This window comes from Cnephaeus nilssonii (assembly GCF_951640355.1).
Source record: "Cnephaeus nilssonii genome assembly, chromosome: 14".
Lineage (NCBI taxonomy): Eukaryota > Metazoa > Chordata > Mammalia > Chiroptera > Vespertilionidae > Cnephaeus > Cnephaeus nilssonii.
Window position 1 is genome coordinate 19,371,313 of NC_137085.1, and position 22,122 is coordinate 19,393,434.

The following is a 22,122-nucleotide window of genomic DNA, read 5'->3' on the forward strand; positions in this document are numbered from 1 at the left end:
ACACCAGGAAAGTCTCCTTGCCACTGCTTTCTGCTCTTCGTCTTCAGATGGAATACTAATCTGATTGGCAGGACTCCAGGGCGACAGTTGGGTCAAGTTTACTTGTGCGTGGGGTCACGGAGCATGAAAAAAAAAAGGCACACAAGAATGTGATTCTTGCTTTCACCCACACCTACGTATACTTGCCTTTGCTTCTCTAGTCAGCTACTGGCCAGAAGGAAGAACCAGGCCCCAGACAAAGGAGAGGCCCTGAGGCCTTCAGGCAGGCCCTGGGCTCCAGCCGGGCTCAGCCGGGAGCTCTGGCTGCCGGGCAGGCCTGGCAACAACAAAGCACAGCTTGTATCTCCTACCATTTGCCCTTGGTGCCTTGTTCCCTTGGGAATCTCTGGGCCGAGGGAGGTGTGTGTGTGTGTGTGTGTGGGGGGGGGGGGGGGCGGGTTGGTGGAGGGTGTCAGGGCAGGGCAGGTCTCCAGTGGCTCCCATCTTAATATCATTAAAAACCCCTGCCTTTATTTCTAACAGTGTCATCCAAAGGGAGACAGGGGCCAGGGGAGAGGGAGATGAAGGGATGAACGAGAGGGTGGAGTCTGGAAGGTCAGAAACTGGCTCTGGGGAGAAAAGAAGAACAAGGGCCCCTCCCGGTGAGTCAGGGCGGGTGGCAGCTGGCGTGGCTGCAGGGAAGGGCCGGGGTTTCAGTATGGAGAGGGCACCGGGGGAGGGAAGGAGGCCCAGCCAAGGAGCTGTGGGATGCGGGTTCCCATCCTGGCCTGCCCTGCTGCTTACCAGCCATGTCACCTGGGGCAAGTCCCACAACGCCTGCGAGCCCCGGTCTCCTCGGCTGTCACCTGGGCCACGCTGCCTCCCAGCCAGGGTTGTCAGGCAGGGTAATTACATGTGGTCATGTCTGTGGCAGCACTTCATAAACCAGCAGCCTCCGCACAGCATCCAGCAGTGTTATCCTTTCTATTATTCCCTTGGGAATGAGAAGCAGGTGCCTCTGAGAAGCATTTGTCAGTTCTCAGCTCCACCCGCTCCTCTCTGTCCAGCCTTCCCTCCAGCTTCAGAAAATGCCATTGACTCCTCCCCCCACCCAAATACTCTCTCTGGTTGCTCCCTGGTGCCCCCTCATCCCTTTGGATTCTCCCTTTCCACAGGCTTCTTCCTTTTTTTCTTCCCCCTCTGCATTTGGATTGGCCTCCCCAATATTAACATCAGAGCCATGTCCCTCAAACCTTTATTTGGTCCCCTTGCCCTTCTAGCTACTGCCCTATCCCATCCTTCTTCCAGCCTTGTACTTTTACAGGGTTTTGCAGTGTATAAAGCTTTGTTCCTTTTTTTGTTTGTTTGTTTGCCTCAATTGCCTGTGGTGTCATATCACTATCATAGCAAAGCTTTGAGGTTATAGTGCTCACCCATTTTACAGATGAGAAGAGTAAGTCTCAGACTAGACTTCTGCAGAAGTCCCATGCTCTTTCTTTGCTCACTCACTGCCTCCCTTTGATGCTACGCTTTCAGGGTAAGTGGTCTGGATCTACCATCTCCATTTCCCTGCCTGCCTTTTCTCTGAACCCCATGTAGTCATTGTCCCCTCTTTAAGATCGCCACGGCCCAACTCCTCCCCAGCGAGCCCACTCTTGAGGCCCCTCCCAGGGGCCTCAGACCCAGACCACCTTCTCTCAAAACCTTCGTGGCAAGCACCTGACTCTACCCACTGCCTTCTCTGTCTTCTCACTTGCCTTGGCTCGGACTAGGACTTGAAGTCTACCACAGAGAAAGAGGTGTGTCCGGGTCTGTGCACCTTGGTTTGGCAAGGTTAACCCAGGTGAGTCACGGGACCCTTACCTTGGAATGTGCTTCCGCTCTGAGTTATGGCAGGTTTTCAAAAGCACATTCCACGACCAGCAGCAGCCCAGCCGCTAAGGGCTTTACCCGAAAGAACAACGTACCTGGGTTTTGACCAACTTGGCAGAAGACGGGTTTTCAATTTGATGGCAAATAGGATCAGAGCTGTCATACCTTGTGACTTGGCTGGACGTGGGAAAGTTCATGTTGGCAGTTTGGGACAGAGCAAAAGGAACTAGTCCTGCCCAATAGGTATGGAGCAAGGACGAGGGACATGTAGCCAGCTATAGGTAATGGGGGTGATGTCTAGTCCTGTGTTGTCCAATCGTGACCACTAAACATAGGTAGCTATTTAAGTAATTAAAATTAAATACTTGGTCCTTTAGTTGCACTAAAGTGCTCAATAGTCACCTGTGGCTAGTGGCTGCCATATTAGGTAGCACAGATATAGGATGTTTCCAATCATTCCAGAAAGTGCCATGGGACGGCACTGATTTTAGACCAGTGGATAGAAAAGAATACTAGTATAAGGTAAGCAGTTGGCTCAGAGAGAGTAAGAGACAGAAAAGCGCCTCAGGAATGGCTGGGAAGAGGGGGTGGCATCAGAGAGGAGGCAGCAGGGGGCAGCCCTATAAAAATGTCCCCCTCCACTCTCTGTGCGCATCTGCAGTGTAAATGTTAGGGCAATCGTATTTCTCCAAAGTGTATGCACATCCTTCAGGGAAGAAATGAGTCCTCAGGTAGGAAACCCATGCTAGAGCTGGCATCGGGAAAGTGGGGGACACTCCTGTTTCCAGATATTGCTCTCTTGAGTCTCGGCAGAGGGCTGGAGAACAAATGTTTGGAACGGGGAGCTAGAGCGTAGGTGCAGAGGAGGAAGTCAGAAATATGACCTGGAGCAGGGGGGAAAGATTGGCTAAAAATTTAAATTTGGGACTCAGTTGTAGTCACCAAAATATCCTTCTATTATTGCCACTTTTGAATCTGAAAGTTTAGATGACTTATTAACTCTCCATTTATTTCTGTACAATTTGGTGAGGAGCATTGCTTTGCTGATTTTTTTACTTGAAAATGAATCCTTTAAGCCATGGGAAAAAAAAAAATGAGTGCCTATTCAAAACAATGCTTATACCCTGTGCTCAGCAAAGAGACCTGGAGAATCTCCACTCTAAACGTATTCACTCCTTAAATTGTAAATTCCAGGGAGTAGCTTCAGGCACGGCTGGATCCAGGCAGTCAAAATGAAATTGTCATCAGAAAGTTACGTCTCTCTCATGCTTGCCTCTGCTTCTCTGTGTGTTGCTGTCATCCTGAGACTTTCTCCAGGTGGTGTCAAGGTGGGCCCGCAGCAAGGAGCTCCAGGCTTAATACGGTTGGTTCCCAATAGTTTCTACAAGAGTTGCATCAGCCTGGCATGAGTTACTGCCCATTCTTGAGCCAGCAACAGGTATCTGGGAAATGCAAGGCTCTAATTAGCCAGGCCTGATCATGTGCCATACCTGAAACACTGCTGGACAGCTTCACCTACCATTAGGGTTCTTTTTTTCTTTCTCTTTCTTTTTAGAAAATAGTGTATTGACTTTCAGGGAGACAGCAAGGGAGAGGGAGAGAGAGAAACACTGATAAGAGAGAAACATGAATCAGCTACCTCCCGCATGCCCCCTACCCAGGACTGAGCCCGAAACATGGGCATGTGCCCTTGACTGGGATTGAACTAGCAACCTCCTGGTGCATGGAACGATGCTCAACCAACTGAGCCCCACCAGCCAAGGGAACCACTGGGCTTCTGAGTGGTGGTGGAGTAGTTCTGCATAGTAACCCAAACTCTGTAACCCAAAGAAGGAAAGTGGATGCTAGGCTGGCAGACAGCTCTAACACAGTCTTTAACTAGTAATAGTTATTGTGAAACAATAGCAGGAAGGTTCAATCAACATGTTTTTCCTATTGTGGTAAAACTGGTATACAACACGGTATATACTTCAGGTGTACATTATAATTCAATATTTGTATACACTACATAATGATCATCACTGTAAGTCTAATTATCCTCCATCGCCATACAATTGATCCCCTTCACCCATGTTTGCCTGCTCTCAGAAGCCTATGCTTATTGGAAATGTAGGAAAGGCTTTGTGGTACATAGTAAGGTCTCAATAAACGTTTATGGGAAGAACCATTCACAGGGGAGTAAATAGGAACATACATTAAAGTGTAATGTTGTCTATGGGAAAAGAAAAGGAGTCAGAATGAGGGCACACTTTTATGGAGTCCAGGAAATGAGCCAGGAAACCAAGGGTCGGAATAAATGGCACATTTCTGAAAGGAGTTCCCTAGAGACAGCAAGGGCTGTTTAATTAACATGTAAAACTACATTACTCTGGAGGAGGGCGTGCGTAAGGAACTCTCTCCAAGGTTTGCTGATGACACAAAGCTCTGGAGCAGTGATGGGAGGCACGCTGGGAAGTTCCCATGAACCTGAGGAGGTGGGGAAGGAAGCGGTAGCTGAGGAGAAGGCAAGAGGTGACTTTAGAAATGTAATTCCAAACATTGCTTGTGAAGTTGAGGAAATCAAGCTAGTACAGTACTTCTGACCAAGGAAAAGGCCTGGTATTTAATGTAGACCGTTTCTTGAGAACTTCAGCCCAGGATGGTTCAAGACAAAAACACAGGTGAAATACTGGGGGTTCTGAATTACAGTTTGTGGACCAAAAGGCAATTTGAGAACTGGCAATTCAAAAATGTGAAGGGCTGGTTAGAGAGCTCAGGTAACAGGGTTAGGGACTTTTAGGTCAAAAAGGCAAAGATGAAAGTACATAACACTGTGAGCAGACAACATGTGAATCTGAAAATTCTGAGATTGAATCTGGGTGACATGAAATTTAATCAAAGGAAGGCCTGAGACTGGCCTGTGTGACTTGATTGAGCATTGTCCCTTGCACGGAGAAGTCACCAGTTCGCTCCTGGGTCAGGGCACATGCCCGGGTTTTGGGCTCGATCTCAGTAGGGGGCATGCAGGAGGATCCATGTTTCTCTCTCTTATCGATGTCTCTCTCTCACCTTCTCTTTTCCTCTTTAAAATCAATAAAAACTTTTTTTTTAAAGGAAGGTCTGACCCTCTGTTTCTCCTCAGTGTGGTGGAGAAAAGAGTGCTTAAATCAATATTGTGATGAGGACAAAATGATGTCAGTTAGGTGACAGTGTCTGACACAGAGGAGGTACAGGTAAAACTAAAGCAATCTGGCGTCCCCAGGTGATCCTGATGATGTGATACTGTCCGGAGCACACGGGATCTGGCATCGGGAGACATGGGTTTGAGTGCTGGCTCCACTCCAATCTTCATTTTCCCCATCTCTAAAAGGCAACCACAAGCCCTACCCCACTGAGCCGTTAGCACATGGAAATGAGACCCTGCGCTCATTCAACAAGCATTTATTAAATGCTTACTTACCAGACTGCATGCTAGGTGCTGGGTGAGGATATAATAATGAGAAGAAAAAGTTCTGTCCTTAGGCTGTGTTCCTTCTGGAATATCTAGGGGATAAGATCATCTGTTCCTTACCTTTTCCAACTTCTAGGAGCTGCCCACATTCCTTGGTTCCTGGATGCATCCATCGCTCTCCTACTGCCATTGCCACATCACCTCTTACTCTGACCCTTCTACCTCCCACTTGTAAGGGCCCTTGTGATTATTTTGGGCCCACCCAGATAATCCAGGGTAAGTCTCCCCACCTCAACCCCCTTAATTTAATCACGTTCCTTTTGCTATGTAAAGTTCTGGGGATTGAGAGGTGGACATCTTTATTCACTCTACCAGAGCACTCCTGGGCTGTGTAGTAGGACATGGGTTACCCTTAGACCCAGGAAGCATGTTGGGCTTCCTCTGAATACCACCTTGCTGATGGTATCCTATTGTGCCAAGTCTTGTGGGGAGGGGAGCAGAGTGGGTATCTGAAGGCTGATTGGAGATGCCCCCTCAGAGTTAACTGTCATACATTAGACTCCTGTAGAGTCATAAAGGGAACACTAAGCAACAAGAGAGGATACTGGCTGCTGCCATTCAGGAACTCTGAGACCTGGGGCAAAGATATTACTTGTCTAAGCTCCAAGCCACACCTAAATCAATAGGGATAAATAGAACTACCTAGAAGGGTTGGAGTGAGGATTAATGAAAATATCATCCATGAAATCACCTAAGACAGTACCTGATCCTCAATAAATATCTTTTTTTTTGAGGGGGGGGGTGCTTCCTGAATTCACCCCTCCCTCTTTCTCTCTCCCTTTTGCTGTGGCCACATGCCTCAGCCTGGCAGTAGTTAGGAGCAACAGCTTTGAAGTCCTGCACAGGAGTCCCTGTTAACCATGGAATCTAGAGCAAGGCTTTTAAGCTCTCTAAGCTTCGATTTCCTCCTTTGTCCAGTGGGGATCAAATCGTCTATTGAACCAGGCTGTCCTGAGGATTAAGTGAGATGATGAATGGAAAGGGTTTAGCACAGTGTCAGGCACACAAAAAAAGTAGTCTTTTTCATCTCAAGAGGCCTGACCTCCTTTACATTCCTTCCAGCAACACTGGACAAACCCTTCTCCCTGAAGCAGGCCTTGGACTTGTACACCTGAGGGGCACCTCTGCTATTCCCAGCGAGTCCTTTACTATTCTTTCTCGAGCCTCAGTTCTACTTTACTTCCCAGTCATTTGTTCAGCCTTTACTAGCCTCCTGGGTTATGGCTATTTTTGCAGGCCTCTGAGTCAATACTGGACACGAGTTCCTTGAGGACAGGAGTTTCTCTGTGTGGTACGTTGCAGAAGTACTCCCTCTCCTTGCCCAGCCTCAGTTTCCTTATTTGGAATGATCCCATTGGACTGCAATGGCTGAAAGGGCCCTAACAGCTCTGAGATCTTAAAATGACCAAACTTAATCAAGTAGCAGGGATCTTGTAGATTACATGGTCCACCCCGCTCCTTTTCCAGAGGGGAAACTGAGGGTCAGGAGGGCCTCCACTTTAATGCTCTCTCAGGCCTCGGGGCCAGGCTTCCGGTGGGCATACAGCCCAGTTTTCCTGGCCGTGCAAGGGGAGACTCTCAGGCGTCTCCAGGGCTCGGGGCGCCGGAAACACGTGTGTGCTCACCTACGTGTACACACGTGAGCACACCTACAGCTGCAGGGGACCCTCGGGCCGGCAGGGGGCAGCAGAGACTCGGTTTGCGATTACCGGGCGCAGCCCCGAGGGAGGAGGGTGTGCTGCAGTCCGGGCGGCGGTGGTGGGAGCTGGAGGTGCAGCCTCCCAGGTGGGAGGCGGGGGCTGCGGGCGCAGGAAAAGGCGCCTGGGGAGCGGGCGCTCAGCGGGGCCTCCTCCGGCCCCGGGCGCGGCACGGCGAGGGGGAGTGAGCGCGCCGGGAGCACGCAGGCGCCCTGCTCCGGCTGGCCCTTGGCCGACGCGCGGCGCGGGAGCACCCGCAGCCCGCCCCACGCCCCCCGCAGCCCCGGGCCCCCGCGGCCGGCCGTCGGGAGCGGCCCCCTCAGCCGTGAGCGCAGGCCGGCGGCCGGGAGAGTCCGCGGCGACAGCGGCGGGACGGCTACGGGGCCGCCCCAGCGCGCCCTCCCGCCCGCGGCCACTCGCAGTCGGCGCTGGCCCGGCCCGCGCGCCCCGCAGGCAGCCGGAGCGCGGCCTCGGCCTCCCCGGGAGCGTGCCCAGGGCCGCAGCCCGCGGGAGGAGGCGCCGGCAGCCGCGGGCGCTGACGGCGTCGCGGGGTGCTCCCGGGCGGCGGCGCGGCGGCGGCGGCGGCAGCGCCAGGGGCGGAGGCAGGGGGCGCCCCCAGCCAGGATGCTGCGGTTCCTACGCCGGACCTTTGGCCGCCGCTCCATGCAGCTCTACGCGCGGGGCGCGGCAGGGCGCGGGGCCGCCGGGCTGGGGGACGAGCGCGACGGGGGGCCGCGGGGGGGCCCGGCCGCCGCCGCCGCCTCCTCGCCGCTGCCCGCCGCGCCCGGGGGCAGCGTGTTCCCGGCCGGCGGAGGACCCCTGCTCACGGGCGGCGCGGCCGTGCACATCTCCGCCGCCGGCGCTGCCAAGGCCACCCTCTACTGCCGCGTCTTCCTGCTGGACGGGACCGAAGTGAGCGTGGATCTGCCGGTGAGTGACGGGACGGGACCCGGCTGGGCACGGGCACCCCGCGCCCCTTGGGGCAGCCCCCCTCCTCCTGTTTTTTCCTCTCTGGAGCGCTCCCCTTGCACCTTTCCGGGGATCCCCTCCCCCTTCTCCTGAGAGTACTCCTTAACCCTGGTTCCCTCTGGAGCCACCCCGTCCCAGTCCTGGGGCCCCATCCCTGGCCCGCGCCCCCTCCTTGGTACATTGCCTTGCTGGCTTACACCTTCTCTGGCTCCCACCTCGTCCTTTGGGGCTCATCCCCTTCCCAGCGCACCCACTCCCCGAGTCCCCAGTCCCCGCCCCCTGGCGCCGGTGACAGGTGTTCCCCTCCGTCCCCCAGATTCCAGCGGGGCCTGGATTGTTGGTTAGAAAATGTCAAAGTGATGCGGTGCTGCCCTGGCCTGGCCCGCTTGCCACCCCTCACCCCCCCCCCCCCAAAGTCGCCACCAGGCCTTAGTGAACCGGCAGGGAGGAGAAGCTCGCACGCCTGCTGCCCGGCAGGTGCCAAATTCGGGAGGGAGTCAGGGGACGATTTCTGCTCTCTCCCGATCCCCTCTCAGGGTTCCACCCCACCCCACCCGACCCCACCCTCCCCAGGAGCCCCTTCGGGCTCGCCTACTCGCAGCGGGTTGGGCGACTTGGGAGCTAACTCTAGAATCCACTCTCTCGGACCCGGCCAACTTTGAGCTGGCGGAGCCCTGGCTGGGGCGCTGGGAGCCGGCCCCGGGGCGCCCACGGGGTCTGGCGCGCCGGACTTCGCCGGGGGTCTCCGTGCGTGGGGCCGCCGAGGCACCCGCGGGGGGCGGCGGCACCCCGGCCTGAGTCCCCGGCCACCCGCCCACAGGTGGTTGCACCCCGCCTCCCTCCGGGAGGGAGCTAGGCCGGCGCTGCTCTCCGCGCCCGGGCGTCCAGCTACCCACGCGGCTCTGTAGCCCTGGGGCCAGATCGGATCAGATCAAATCTGCACATTAAAGGGGCGCCTCCTGTGCACCGGGGCGCTGCGGCAGATGGTGCCTTTGGGGATCTTTGGGTGTGACCGAGGACAGGGCAGTGATTGAGCTTTAGATGAATATTACAGACCCTCTCGAGGGTTTCAAGGGAGAAAAATAACACTCCCGGACTTCCAAAAAAACGCATTTAGGCCTTTCCGGGTGGGAGACAATCGTTGGACTTCGCCAGAGAACTAGGAACATGTAAGGGTTTTAGATGGGAAAATCAGAGCCTGCCTGGCTTGGGGTTTAGTGCTTCCCTCTATAGGTTTAATTTTGAGACAGTTTCAATTTGTGGCAGTTTTATTTTTTATGGCTCGTAGTGCTCTCCAGAGGATATCATTTTGTTATGATAATACCCTTTTATTTTTTTTATTTTTTATTCGTGGACAAGGAGCCAACATTCCGGTGCTTTAGAGCTGTTGTTTAAAATAGCATTAAAATGTTGCTGCCGCCCAGGATTGAGGCTCCTTAGTTTTTATTTAGCTGGGAGAGGAGGCCTGAGGAGCGGGGAGGAGTGCCGAGGGGAGCAGGCGGCCTCTGGAGCGGGCAGCTTGTGTGTGGAGAGGATGTGGCGCATTTTGCCTCTCTGCTCTGGGAGAGGGATGCTCTCCTTGGGAACTTCCCTGGAGGTGGTTGGTTTGTAAAACCTATTGCTTCTGTCAGGTTTGCGAGGCAGGCTTCAGTGGTGTTTCTGGGGGTGAATGATGCCAACTGAGTAAAGTGCATTCGTGGCGAATAAACCTGAACAGGTCGGGGAGGAATGCTGACTTACTACACCTGGTGGAGCCCTTGAGGTGGTGGGGGTGAGGGTAGTTTGCACCCTGAAAGCTTTCTTCACTTTATAAAAGGCTATTTGACAGAAGCATTCGCCAGGGTTTCTTATGATGGCAGATGTTGCGATGCTTTAGGATGTGATTTAGTGAACCCCAAATTTTATTTACAGACAGACACACACACACACACACACACACACACACTGTCCAAAGGCAAATAAAAAGCAAATCCTGGCTTTTGTCATGTTAGGCAGCTGGAGTGCAGGAAGGATGAAGAAAAACCACCAGTGAGCACGGCTCACCGGTTTAAAGATTTATTACACATCAGAACGGCATCACCGTCTCCTACGCTAGTCTTCCCAGATCAGAGTTTTAGTTCTTGTAATTCATTCTCGGAGTTGCGTGGCTAGCGCCAGGCAGCCAGCTCCCCGTGAATTTGTAGCACAGGTGCTCCTTCCTCAGACCCTTTTCACCAAGCTTTTTTATGCTGTCGTTTTTTTGGCATTGGGCCCCATTATTCTCTTCTGCATCCCTGGATTTTTACCACTTCCTGGGCTCTGGTGTTGCATGGCTGCCTGGCACACAGATAGGATTTACCTTTGACCGCCATACCCCTAACCTGGATTTTCTGTCTCCAGCCACTTGCATGGGTACTTGCCAAGCTAATGATGGCTCCTTTGTAATGAAAACCCTCTGGTGGTGGTAGCTTCAAGAATGTCTCTGTTAAGCACACTAAAAGTGGTTATGCATTGGCACAAGCCATGTTTTTTTTTTTAGCCCTGGTCTGGACACTTGTGTTCTGAAATCGCCTCGAATGCAGCACCCACCTCAGTGTGATTGGGCACCTCAGTGTTCATTCAGTTCAGTCAACATTTAGTGGGTGTCTCCAGTGTGCCCAGCGCTGAGCTGTGGACGGAAAGGTGAATGAGAGGTGGCCTTGGGGCTCTTGGGAAACATGTCATTTTATCCTAAGCGATGCTAGGTGATATGACAGGCTCACCCAGAGAGGGTGCTGGGGATGGACAGCCTGGGGGAATTGGGAAAACTTCCTGGAGACTTTGACACTTAAGATGATAGCATCTCAAACCCAGTGTCCCTTGTGCATTTTTAGAATACCATTCTTAGTATGTCAGGTTAACTTCTTGGCTACGCCATAGCCCAATTGTTATGTCTAATAAGGGAAGAGGCAACTGTAATTGTCTTCTCCAGCGATCCTCTCCTGACGGGGCCTGGAGCCCCTTGTCTGGTGGTGGGCTGCGGCCCCTAGCACACCTGTGTGTTCTTAACCTTTGCTGTGGATAGTCGCTGGTTTCTCAGTCCTTGCTATGATGTGAATTAAAGGATATATATATATATATCCTCACCCTAGGATATTTTTTCCATTGATTTTTAGAAAGAGTGAAAGAGAGAGGAAAAGACAGATAGAAATATCGATGTGAGAGAAACACATCATTTGGTTGCCTCCTGCATGTGCCCTGACCAGGGCCAGGTCTGGGGAGGAGCCTAGCAACTGAGGTATGTGCCCTTGGCCTGAATCGAACCTGGGACCCTTTGGTCCACAGGCTAACGCTCTATCCACTGAGCCAAATCAGCTAGGGCTCGAGGATATTTTTTAAACATCCTTCTGACATGCAGTCCAATGTGGGTTAGCTTTAAAAATCAGCTTCCTAGGGAGTCCTGGGCTCACCCTACCGACCAGAGTGCCGCTCAGAGCCATTCCTCTTCAGAAAACCTTGCCTTGGAAGATGCCTCTCTTTCGTTAGCCCAGCCCTCAGGTGTGGTCTGGTCAGCAGGGCAGGACTCCCTCAGCTTGCCCTAGACGCTTTCCTTCTATTAATGCAGCTGAAGATCCCATTCGTGTGCTTGGCAGCGGCACCCACTGTTGACTCATATTAGCTCTCTGTTGACTAAATCCCTGGCATCGCTTTTGCTCGTGCGGCTGTTGCTCAGCCCCGTCTCCCCCCGCCCCTGCGTGCACAGTCTCCTAGCAGCTCTCTGTGGAAAGCTGTTAGGATGTGTGGCTGGCTGGTTAGCACTCCCACTATGCCTTGGAGGGCACGGCTCTGTTTGGCCAGTATTGCTTTCGGCGCAATTGCTTCCATTGTCTCTGGAGCTCTACGTTGACTCATTGTGGTGCAGTGCAAACATGGAGAGTTTCAGGGTTAGCAGAGCCATGGTTGAGTCTTGTGGCTGCCTGGGCAGCCTCGGGCAACTTAAGCTCTCTGAGCCCTGATTTTCTGGTCTTTAAAAGGGGGATGTTGGGAGGATGATATGACAAGAAGGATACAAACAACCTCAGTAAATGGCAGGGTGCTGAAGGGTTGCTGGTAGGTTGTAATCTTATGTCTCATGCCTTCTCTTTGGCCCATGGGAAGGGTTTGGAAATTTTTCTAGTAATGAACATTAAAGAAAAAATAATAATAACTGTGCCGGGAAGCGTAAACATTGCTTGGTTCTCCTTTAGTGGATATTGAAAGTTGGATGTAGTAGGAGAGATGGTTTTAAAAAATTTCACTTTGGATGAGAAAAGAATGTCTCCCCCACCCCCCCCCCCCACCCCCAACAGAAAAATGCAGGTTCTTAGGATTTTAGGGCTGGAACTTCTGATCTAACAAAACCTACATGCTACAACATGAAGATCAGATGTCTACTTTGGAGTTGAAAGGGACCCTAGGTGCACATACTCCACCCATTCTGTAGATGGGAAACTGAGGCCTGTGACTATAAAGTGACTTACCTTTAGCTACTCGGTGAAGAGCTGGAATGGGCTACTTTGGGAACCCTAATTGTCTAGTGTAGGGTCAGTGGTGGTAAGGCAGTCTGATCCCTAGTCCTAATACAGGATCATAGCAGGGAGTTAGTTCCTGGCAGTTTCAAGTAGGACACATTCCCCAAACAATGGTAAACTCCAGCACTTCTTTAACGTCAGTGTCCTCAAAGTTCATTTGGGACTTTTTCCCCTCTGGTTTACAATTCGCAGAATTTCCGATTCTGTGGTTCAGAAAGCCGGACTTTTAACAAGAACCCCGGGTGATTCTGATGAAGGCGGTCCCTTCACACCCTGTGAAAAGCACTGGCTCTAGAACTGTGAGAACAGAGGGCAGGCAGCCCCATTATTTGGTAAAAACTGCTGTAGGCTTTGGGCATGGGGCTTGGCCATCTTTGAGCTGGAGGTTGTGAGCACCACACCTGAGCTCTAGGGAGCCCATTTTGGCCCCTGCAGAGTGGAGGCTGGGCTGGACGAGGGACTCACTTATGCTGTTGCAGCAGCCCAGGTGCGTGGTGATGAGGGCCTGGCCAGGACAAGGGGCAGAGTGCCAGAGCAGTTTGCAGGTGGAGGTAATTGGGTGTATGGGGGCGGGGGAGGGCGGAGGCCTGCCGGAGTCTAGCTTGGAGGGCAAGGGTAGCTTCATCTCAGTGGTGGGGAGAAATAGGGCAACATGTAAGACACCCCAGGAAATAGGAGAAGACGGCTCCTCATTCCGCCCTCTCCCAAGGTTCTGGCTGCTATGGGCACCTTGCCTTATCCAGGTTTCTGGGTGGCTTGCTGTTTCCTGTCCCTGCGAGCAAAGGTGTTGGCTCAAGATGGCCTAACAGTACTTAAACCGCCCCCACCCCCCCGCCCCGCTCCAGACCATGACTGAGACCATGGGGAGGGAGCTTTGGATATCTATATGGGTCATGAGTTTGTGTACTTTTTAAAAATACCTTGTTTTAGAGGAAGGTTTGGGGGAGTGGATGGTGAACATCCTTCCCAAATGGGATATAGGTATAATATCTAACTCTGTTTCCACACCTCTGGAGAGTCAGTGTTCATATGCAGTGGGGGCAGGGGAGGGAGGTCTGTGCCAGGAACATGACCCTGCACCGGTCCAGAACTGAACAAATAGTAACTTGCTAAGCACTTTCACGTGCATAATCTCATAATCTCTCCGAATTCTGTCTCTAACACACCGCTGTGGGTGAAGGCATGGGTCTGTTTAATTTTGAAATAGCAACAGGCGGGGGCAAGTAGAACTTCCCCTTAAATTCTTGCCCAGGGACTTAGGAAAAAATTCACTGCATCACCACAGCAATCCGCCACCCACAATTTGTCCTCTCCAGGCCTGGCTCCCCGCCTGCCTCCTCCACTCCGCCCGGATGGAGTGTTCTCTGCGAAGGCACCTGGTCCGTCTGCCTCCGGTTTCCTCCTCGGGCCCTGGCAGCTGCCTGCGGCCAGGGTCAGCTGCTGACCCCTCCTTGTGGGTTTTTTTCTTCAGGTTGGCGTGCACTTTCCTCCCTCACTTTCACTTCACACTAGAACATGTTTCAAGCAGAAGGATTAGGAAATGTAGAGAAGCAAGAGAAGTTAAAACATCTGAAATCTCGTCAGAGATAACCACTGTTAAAATTGTGGTGTGTATCCATCTGTACCTTTTCTTTCTGCTTTTAGATATAAATGTGCATTTCAAATGGTGGATGTGTATGGATTGACGAACATCGCTCCCCCCCCCCCCACACACACACCCGTTCAGCACAATTTAATAGGAACCATATGTAGACCCTGTGTCCCTTTGCCCTCTCACTCCTTTACATTCCCTAGGACAGTGGTCGGCAAACTGCGGCTCGCGAGCCACATGCGGCTCTTTGGCCTCTTGAGTGTGGCTCTTCCACAAAATACCAAGTGCGGGCGCGCACATACAGTGCGATTGAAACTTCGTGGCCCATGCGCAGAAGTCGGTTTTCGGCTCTCAAAAGAAATTTCAATCGTTGTACTGCTGATATTTGGCTCTGTTGACTAATGAGTTTGCCGACCACTGCCCCAGGACCCTTAGCTGGGACTGGGCATTTTAGCTGTGTGCCCTGCTGCCCTGCTGGGGGACACGCAAGCCCCCCTTCCTCGGAGCCCCTCCCCGCAATCACCTCTGCTTTCTGGCAGGATGAAGGTCCTGTTGATGTGGCCACAAAGTCACCTTGCAGCTGAGGGCTTGTGTTCTGAACATATGATTTGGGTGGTCACCACTGCACTGTGCTCTCCTGTGGGGCCGTTGAGGCAGAGGAAACAGCAGGGGCCAATGCATGGAGCAACATGGGAGCCAGAAAACCCTCTTCCCAAGGCCCTGGCTCCTTGGGTAGGGGACATGATGAGCCCTGGCTGGGACCCTGAATTTAAAGATGTGAAGGAGGAGACGTGGAAGAACAGGAGTGTCTCTAGTGTTCAGTAAGGGCCGAGGCTTCTTGAACAAGGAAGCTACCCAAGGACTGGGCTGAGTGTTTCAATGATTGTCTTGTTGAATCATCTCACAAACTCCCTTGGTGGTTACCATAGTTACCCTGATTTGTAGAGAGGAGAAGTGGGTTTGGCAGACAGGTTAAGGAGCTTGCCCAGGTCACATGCTGGCTAGTAAAGGTGTACTGGCCTCAAGCTCCACAGTCTGGCCAGAGGGGATCTGTGGCCGGGAAGATGCTCCTGCTGTCAGAGTCGGGTGGGGCTGAGCCTGCCCCTTAACACCCCTCCCTCCCACCCCCAAGTGGGCCTAGGGTCTCCAACCTGAGAATGTAGGTTCGCCCAGAGTGCATTCTGGTCTGATGGCCATAATTCTTCAACACTGAGGTCAGAAGTGGGCTATGTTTTTCAAAGTGCTTAATAGAACTACGTGAAAATCATCCCAACGAGAAGCATTTGACAGATTCCCATTTTGCTGCATAGTAACTGGTTAGTTTCACTTTGTTCCCTAAATCTGTGTGCTTTTGTAGACATGTGTAAGCACGGTACATGTCCTCTGATCCCCCCTCTCATCCAAGCCTTTCTGACGCCCTTCTCACCAGTTGGTTGCCCTCTTTTGTGCTTATTCTGATTTATTTAGATGCACCCCTGATTCTGTGTGTTTGTGTGTGTGTGAGTGAGGCATGACTAATCTTTATCTCTGCTTGTCTCTTGGGGCTGTTGGCGGTTGTACCTCCAAGGCCAGTGGAATCTGTGTTACTTCCCTTAATTGCCACCGTCTGGGAAGGTGTTATTATCCTCCTTATGCATGGTCTCACAGGTGGCCTTGGGCCACTCGGCTAGTTAGATTCCCTGACTCATCCTCCAGTGCTCTTTCCCCCACCCCATGCCGTGCACACCCAGCCTTCCTGTCTGCCCTGTGTGCTCCTTGGAACTCCCTGGGAAGGACAGAACCCTAATGATTCTGCAGACCCCAATTTCATATAACACCCCTTTCCCTCCCCATCTTCCCTGAACTCTGCCTTTCAGCCTCTTGGCATCTGGGCTCTGCCTACCGTTTCTCAGCATTTTTATTTTCGCCGGTTCTTTTCCCCCAAGTCATAGCTGGCTGAGTGCCCGGCCTTTCCTTTTTGAAATCAAGAACTGGAAAGTGATATCCCAAGGGCCTGGGCTACCCGTGGGATCATCCAGAGCTTCCTTGTTTCCCAGCACTGAGCTCGGGCCCAGGGTCCCAGGGTCCCAGGGTCCCAGGGCCCCAGGGGTGGGATTGTCCATGCTGCAGGCCTGGAGGATGAGGACGACCTGGTTCCGCAGGTGCCTGCAGAGTCCGCATCGCTCAGCTCGGTGGGTCTCCAGCCTGCCTGGTCCGTGATCTGAATGTTGTCCGTATCTACCTAACGGGTGCTCAGGCAGGCGAGGTGGGCCTGACAGTGCCTCTCCCTTGTCCCACCTGCTGTCTTGTTCAGCTGCACCTGTCTTAAATTATGGATCTTTTTTATTTATTATTATTGATTTCAGAGAGAGGAAGGGAGAGGAGAGGGAGAGCGACAGAAATATCAAGGATGAGAGAGAACCACTGATCAGCTGCCTCCTGCACGCCCCACACTGGGGTTGGAGCCTGCACCCCGGGTATGTGCCCTGACCAGGAGTCAGACTGTGACCTACTGGTTCATGGGTTGATGTGAATTATATGGTTAGTTTTACATGTTTGTGAACTTTATGTAAGTGGAGTTTTCACTCAGTACCGTGTTGTGAGATTCATACATATTGAGGGAGGTAGCTGTAGTTCTTTCTGCTCTGTAGTTATTCCATTGCAGGGATCTATTTAAAAGTATCCTTTGTGGGTTGATATTTGGGATGTTTTAAGTTTGGGACTGTTAGAAAAACGCTGCTTTGAACCTTCTGGAATTGGTCGGCTGGTGCACAGATGCGAGCAAGTGTTTCTCCTGGGTGGGCGTGTGCCCAGGAGTGGAATGGTGGGAGGGTGGTGGACAGGGCCTTTGAAGAGCATCTGAAATTTTCCCCAGAGGCCCAGCAGCATGTCAGAACGTCTGCTGACCCATTCTTCTCCATCCCTTGTTTTTGTGCAGCTTTTCTGTCGTGTTTTTTCAAACTGATGGGGGTTTGTGGGAACTCCTTGTGTTCTTCACTTTTCCCCAGTTATTGACGGGGCTGCGTATCTCTGCGCATGCTTATGAACGATCTGCATTTCCCCCTGGAATGCCTCCGTCTTTGTTTTTTGCCTGTTTTTGTTTTGTTTTTTTTTAGTCGAGTTGTATTTTTCTCTTGTGTTGAGCTCGTTCCCTGCTGGTCTCTATGAGCTCGTCTCCCATCCCACCTTCCTCCGCTGAGGTAGTGACCTTAAGGGAACCAGAGAGGGCACTTCTCTTAAGTCTGCAGATCCACATGCTCTCAGGCCTTACCTCACTAAGTAGGAATTAATGTTTTGACTTCAGTTTTGCTGCGAATGACCTGAAGTCAGTTGCTGCTGGTCGCTTTTGGTGAGCAAGTGCAGGGTTGATAGTACAGGGAACTGGCCTTATTTTCCTCTTTTTGTTTAAGTTTATTGGGGTGACATTGGTTAATAGGATTATATAGGTTTCAGGTGTGGGTTTCTGTGTTACAAGATCTGTATATTGCACTGTGTACCCACCACCCAAAGTCAAATCATCTTCCATCACCATATATTAGGTCCCACTCACGCCCCCTTTCCCTCTGGCAGCCACCAGACTCTGTTAGTGTCCATGAGTTTCCGTTTTATATCTCCCATGTGAGTGCAGTCATATAGGGAACTGGTCTTGTTTTAAGCAAATGAGACAGAGCACACAGAACATGACAGGTACCTCGTTTGAGTGGAGCTAAGTCACTATACCTGGTGTGAAAAGTGCTATAGAGAATTTTAAATAAGCTCAAAGGAAGGCCCAAGGTGAGGGGAGTGGAGGGGGAAATGGATGACCTAGAAAATTTCAGAGAGAGAGAACAGCGGGAGAACAGCTTTCCTGGTGGCCGGTTTGGCATATGCGAAAGCACTGAGGCTTGAAATAATCCCCAAGATTCCTGTTCCTTGCTCAGCTGCCTCCAGGGAGCCCTCGTTTCCCACTGGGTGTTGCTTCTTTGAAAAGGTCGGAACTTTGTCTGTAGAAAGTTTTCCGTAGGTTTGTTGAAAGAGTGTATTTTCTTCTTCTGTGTCCACCACCTTCTGTTTCTTCATCAGCGTCTTGACACTGGTTTGGAATGTCTCCCTTGACCCTGGATTCTTCCTCTGCCTTGCTCTACACAAAGCATGTCAAACTCAAAGGCTAACACGAGCCAAGTAAACGAGGCATGTATGTGGCCCGCGGGCCGCGAGTTTGACGTGCTTGCTGTGCACTCTCCAGGAGGCCCCCAGTGAGCCTTACCCGCAGACACTTTAGGGCAGTGGTCGGCAAACTGCGGCTCGCGAGCCACATGCGGCTCTTTGGCCCCTTGAGTGTGGCTCTTCCACAAAATACCACGTGCGGGTGCGCACGTACAGTGTGATTGAAACTTTGTGGCCCATGCGCAGAAGTCGGTTTTCGGCTCTCAAAAGAAATTTTAATCGTTGAACTGTTGATATTTGGCTCTGTTGACTAATGAGTTTGCCGACCACTGCTTTAGGGAACTCACATTCCATGAACACTTCAGAGAGAAGGGAGACGATGGGGGCAGACAGGAGGGCAGCTGGAACCACTGGGTTTTTCTCTCTACAGGAGCCCTTGGAGACCTGGGCATGGGCCAAAGCCTCATTCTGGGTGGGCAGCTCTTTCCTGTCTGCCTTGGAGCACTCGCAGCTACGCCATGCAGCCAGCTGCTGCTCACCTGTGGCAAATGAGCAGTAATTAGTGTGTAATAAGGGCATTTTCCTGCACGCAGCCCTCCAGGCTTCTGCTCTCAGTGGCCAAGTGGCATTCAGCAAGCCTCTTGGCCTCTCCAGGACGCCCCTGCTTCTTCTGAAAGTGAATTGTGGCCCAGGAGAAGCATTGCCTGCCCTGTCACCTGCCCAGGAAATGGGTGTGGGCTTCTCCCAGGAAAGCCCAGGTGAACGGAAGGCTCACAGGGGTTAGTTATTAACCCGCAGCGCATTCTGGCAGCATTTCACCGACTGCAGTGCTTTTATTGCTCCTGTTTGCTGGGGCCTGAGACCCAGGGCCCACACCACCTGTTCGGTCATTGCAGTCTGTATTGGGCGGCATCAGCGCCGAGTAGATGGCAGACTCAGTAGCTGGTCAGAGTCCAGACTGGCTTGGAACTGGCCCAGCTTATGCCCGCAAGCCGGCAGTGGCAGATCCCAGGGGATCCTCGAGGGTGAGAGCTGAGCAAAGGCGGTCTAGATGTGGGCTATTTTAACGGGAGAGCAGGGAGCCCAAGGTCGAAAGCATTTGTTCAGACTACCTCAGTATTCTGCCTAGCACTTCTTTTGCTTTGGAATCCAGAAGTATGTAGCTTTGTTCTAAAAGCTGTGGTGGATGATTCCTCTTCATTAAAGAGACTCCTGAAAAAAAAAAAAAAAAGCAAAAACTACGTGCTGGCTTCCGAAAAGGAAAGAAGAATTGCAGGTATTTGAATTACTGCAACGTGTCCTTCATCTTATTAACTCACTTCAGTGAGTGTGCTCTTCCACATATCTGAGTTTTCTGGATGGCTACCGTTTGTTCTGTTCACCGATGAGACCTGTTTTGTTTCAGCTGTTTCCTTTATTTATTAAAAACGACAACAAAAAACATTAGGGATCATCTAGTCTGTGTAAGGTCTTGTGAGGAATATGACCTGGTCAAAAAAAAAAAATGCTTTAAAGAAGCTCATTTGGGGTGGGGTAAGTGTTCTTAAATTGCATTGCACATCGCCTGACCCCCTTAAAAAGGAGAGGGAACAACTTTAGCCATAATACCAGGCAGGATGACTTGGGGACCATCACCACTAGACAGATGAAGTTGTGTGGGGGCTCCTTGGAGGTGGCTGTGGATTTCCACTGGGGTTGGCTTCGGAGTTGGGGGTGACTGTTGGGTTGGCTTTGACCTTCAGTGGCGGAGGATTGCCAGTCTGGGTGGAGGAACAGAGTGACCAGCCTCACTGAGGGCAAGGGGGGAGGGGGTGCTTGGAAAATGGGTTGCAGCTCATGGGATGCTGGAGCAGGGGAGATGGAAAGGGAAGCTAAGACCGCTTGGAGTTTGGCTCCGTGGGGCAATTGAAAGTGGATGGTCAGGCTAAGAGGCTCTTAGTTGCATTGTGGGTCTGCTGGGCATGGATGGGAAGGGCAGATACAGCGGAGTTTGAAGACTTGGAATCCAGTGGATTTAGTGGTGGGATTTAGGGGTGGGGGGGTTGATGGAGAAGCCAAGATATGACCCCCATGTTTTGTGCCTGGCAGGGTGGTGAGATTGACAACCTAGAGGCGGAGCAGCAGTAGGGAGGCCCAACTAGTACCGTATTCGCTTGGTCCTTGATTCTGTAAATTCTGCAGATGTAAGATGTTTTTGACATTTTCTTCCTTCTTTAAGCAGTTTGGTTGTTTCTTTAATTTTATTTACTTATTGATTGATTTGAAAGAGAGAGGAAGGGAGGGAGAGGAAGAGAAAGAGAGAGAAGCATTGATTTGTTGTTCCACCTATCTGTGGATTCATTCGTTGATTCTTTTATTTTTTTTAATACTTTATTGATTTTTTTACAGAGAGGAAGGGAGAGGAATAAAGAGCCAGAAACATCAACGAGAGAGAAACATGGACCAGCTGCCTCCTGCACAACCCCCACTGGGGATGTGCCCGCAACCAGGGTACATGCCCTTGACTGGAATCGAACGCGGGACCCTTCATTCTGCAGGCCGACGCTCAATCCACTGAGCCAAACCGGTTAGGGCTCATTGGTTGATTCTTGTATGTGCCCTGACCAGGGGATCAAACCTGCAACTTGGCATATCGGGACAACGCTCTAACCAAATGAGCTGCCCGATCAGCACAGCATTTTCTTTCCTTAACACGTTAAGCGCCCAGCCTGTTTTGTCTTCCGGACGGAAAGTATAGTGTCAGTCACCGGTGACTGACATGGGGCTTCGCGTGTTAAGAGGTCCTCCAGATGGTATAAGCTTTAAGGTGCCACAAATCCTGGATCCACTCCTGGTTGTGCTGTAGACGGGGCCGCTGTGAGGCTCCCGCCGGTCAGACTGCTGGAGAGCAGGCTGGAAAGGGTTTGAATGCAAGTCATGTCTGACAGGGCCCACTGGGAGGCTGGCAGAGGGACCGCAGCTGATGTCTGTACATCTGTAGAAGCCAGGCCCTGGGTGGTCGCTGTGAGGACTATCTCAGCTCCCACAGAGCGTGGGTGCTGGTGTTCCCGTCGCTATCTATGTACAGACGGGAAAAGGAAGGCAGCTCGTGTTATGGGCCACCCTGCAGTGTTGCCTTCCACACCTGGGTGGGGTTGACATTTTCAGGGCAGTAATGAGCAAATGATGAAGAGGCACAGGCATTTATCAAGGGCCTGCTGTATACACAGAACCAAGCCAGGGGCGGGCGGGTGCGAGACTGAGTCAAAAATGCACCTTTTCCCTTAAGCAACTGGCAGTTTAGCGAGAAGGTACGGCTTTTGCGTTTGCAGAGAACGCCACAGCTTTTCAGTGCTTTTACCCAGTTTTCTTGCTTAAGGTAGAAGAGCCAGGGCAGACGACGAAAAGAAAGGTGGTTTGGCCCTAGCCTGTTTGGCTCAGTGGCTAGAGCGTCGACCTGCGGACTGAAGGGTCCCGGGTTCGATTCTGGCCAAGGGCACATACCTAGGTTGCAGGCTCTATTCCTGGCCCTGGTTGGGGCCCCTGCGGGAGGCAACCAATCAATGTGTCTCTCTCACATCGATGTTTCTCTCTGTCTCTTCCCCTCCCTCCCACTCTCTCTAAACATCAATGGGAAAATACCCTCAGGTGAGGATTAACGGGGGAAAAAAGGTGGTCTGCCTGGGCACTCAGACCACAGCCAGCTCATCAGTCAGAGCTCGGGGATGGTCGTTGCTGCACATTTTAGATGCAGAAACTAGGATCTGGAACGTGGGGCCCTGGGAAGAAAGCAGGACTTGAGTAATTCCTTGAAAATCCTGGCTCCGAATCCCAGTGTGGGTCATTTTTATCTCCAGTGTTGATCTTGGAACTGTAGCTGTCGACATAAGA

The 22,122-nt window shown here is 51.9% G+C and overlaps 1 protein-coding gene across 5 annotated transcripts in view; it reads left to right on the forward strand.

Moving 5' to 3' along the window:
• Positions 1–7,034: 7,034 nt before the first annotated feature.
• EPB41L4B (erythrocyte membrane protein band 4.1 like 4B) overlaps positions 7,035–22,122 on the forward strand; it is a 115,734-nt gene continuing 100,646 nt past the window's right edge. For 2 of the 5 annotated variants that reach the window (XM_079789681.1, XM_079789682.1), the window contains exon 1: positions 7,035–7,968. In XM_079789681.1, coding sequence (XP_079645807.1) covers positions 7,663–7,968 — 306 coding nt within the window. In that variant the 5' untranslated portion in view covers positions 7,035–7,662. The remainder of the gene's footprint in view (positions 7,969–22,122) is intronic. The other 3 variants (XM_079789683.1, XM_079789684.1, XM_079789680.1) reach the window with 2 other exon arrangements.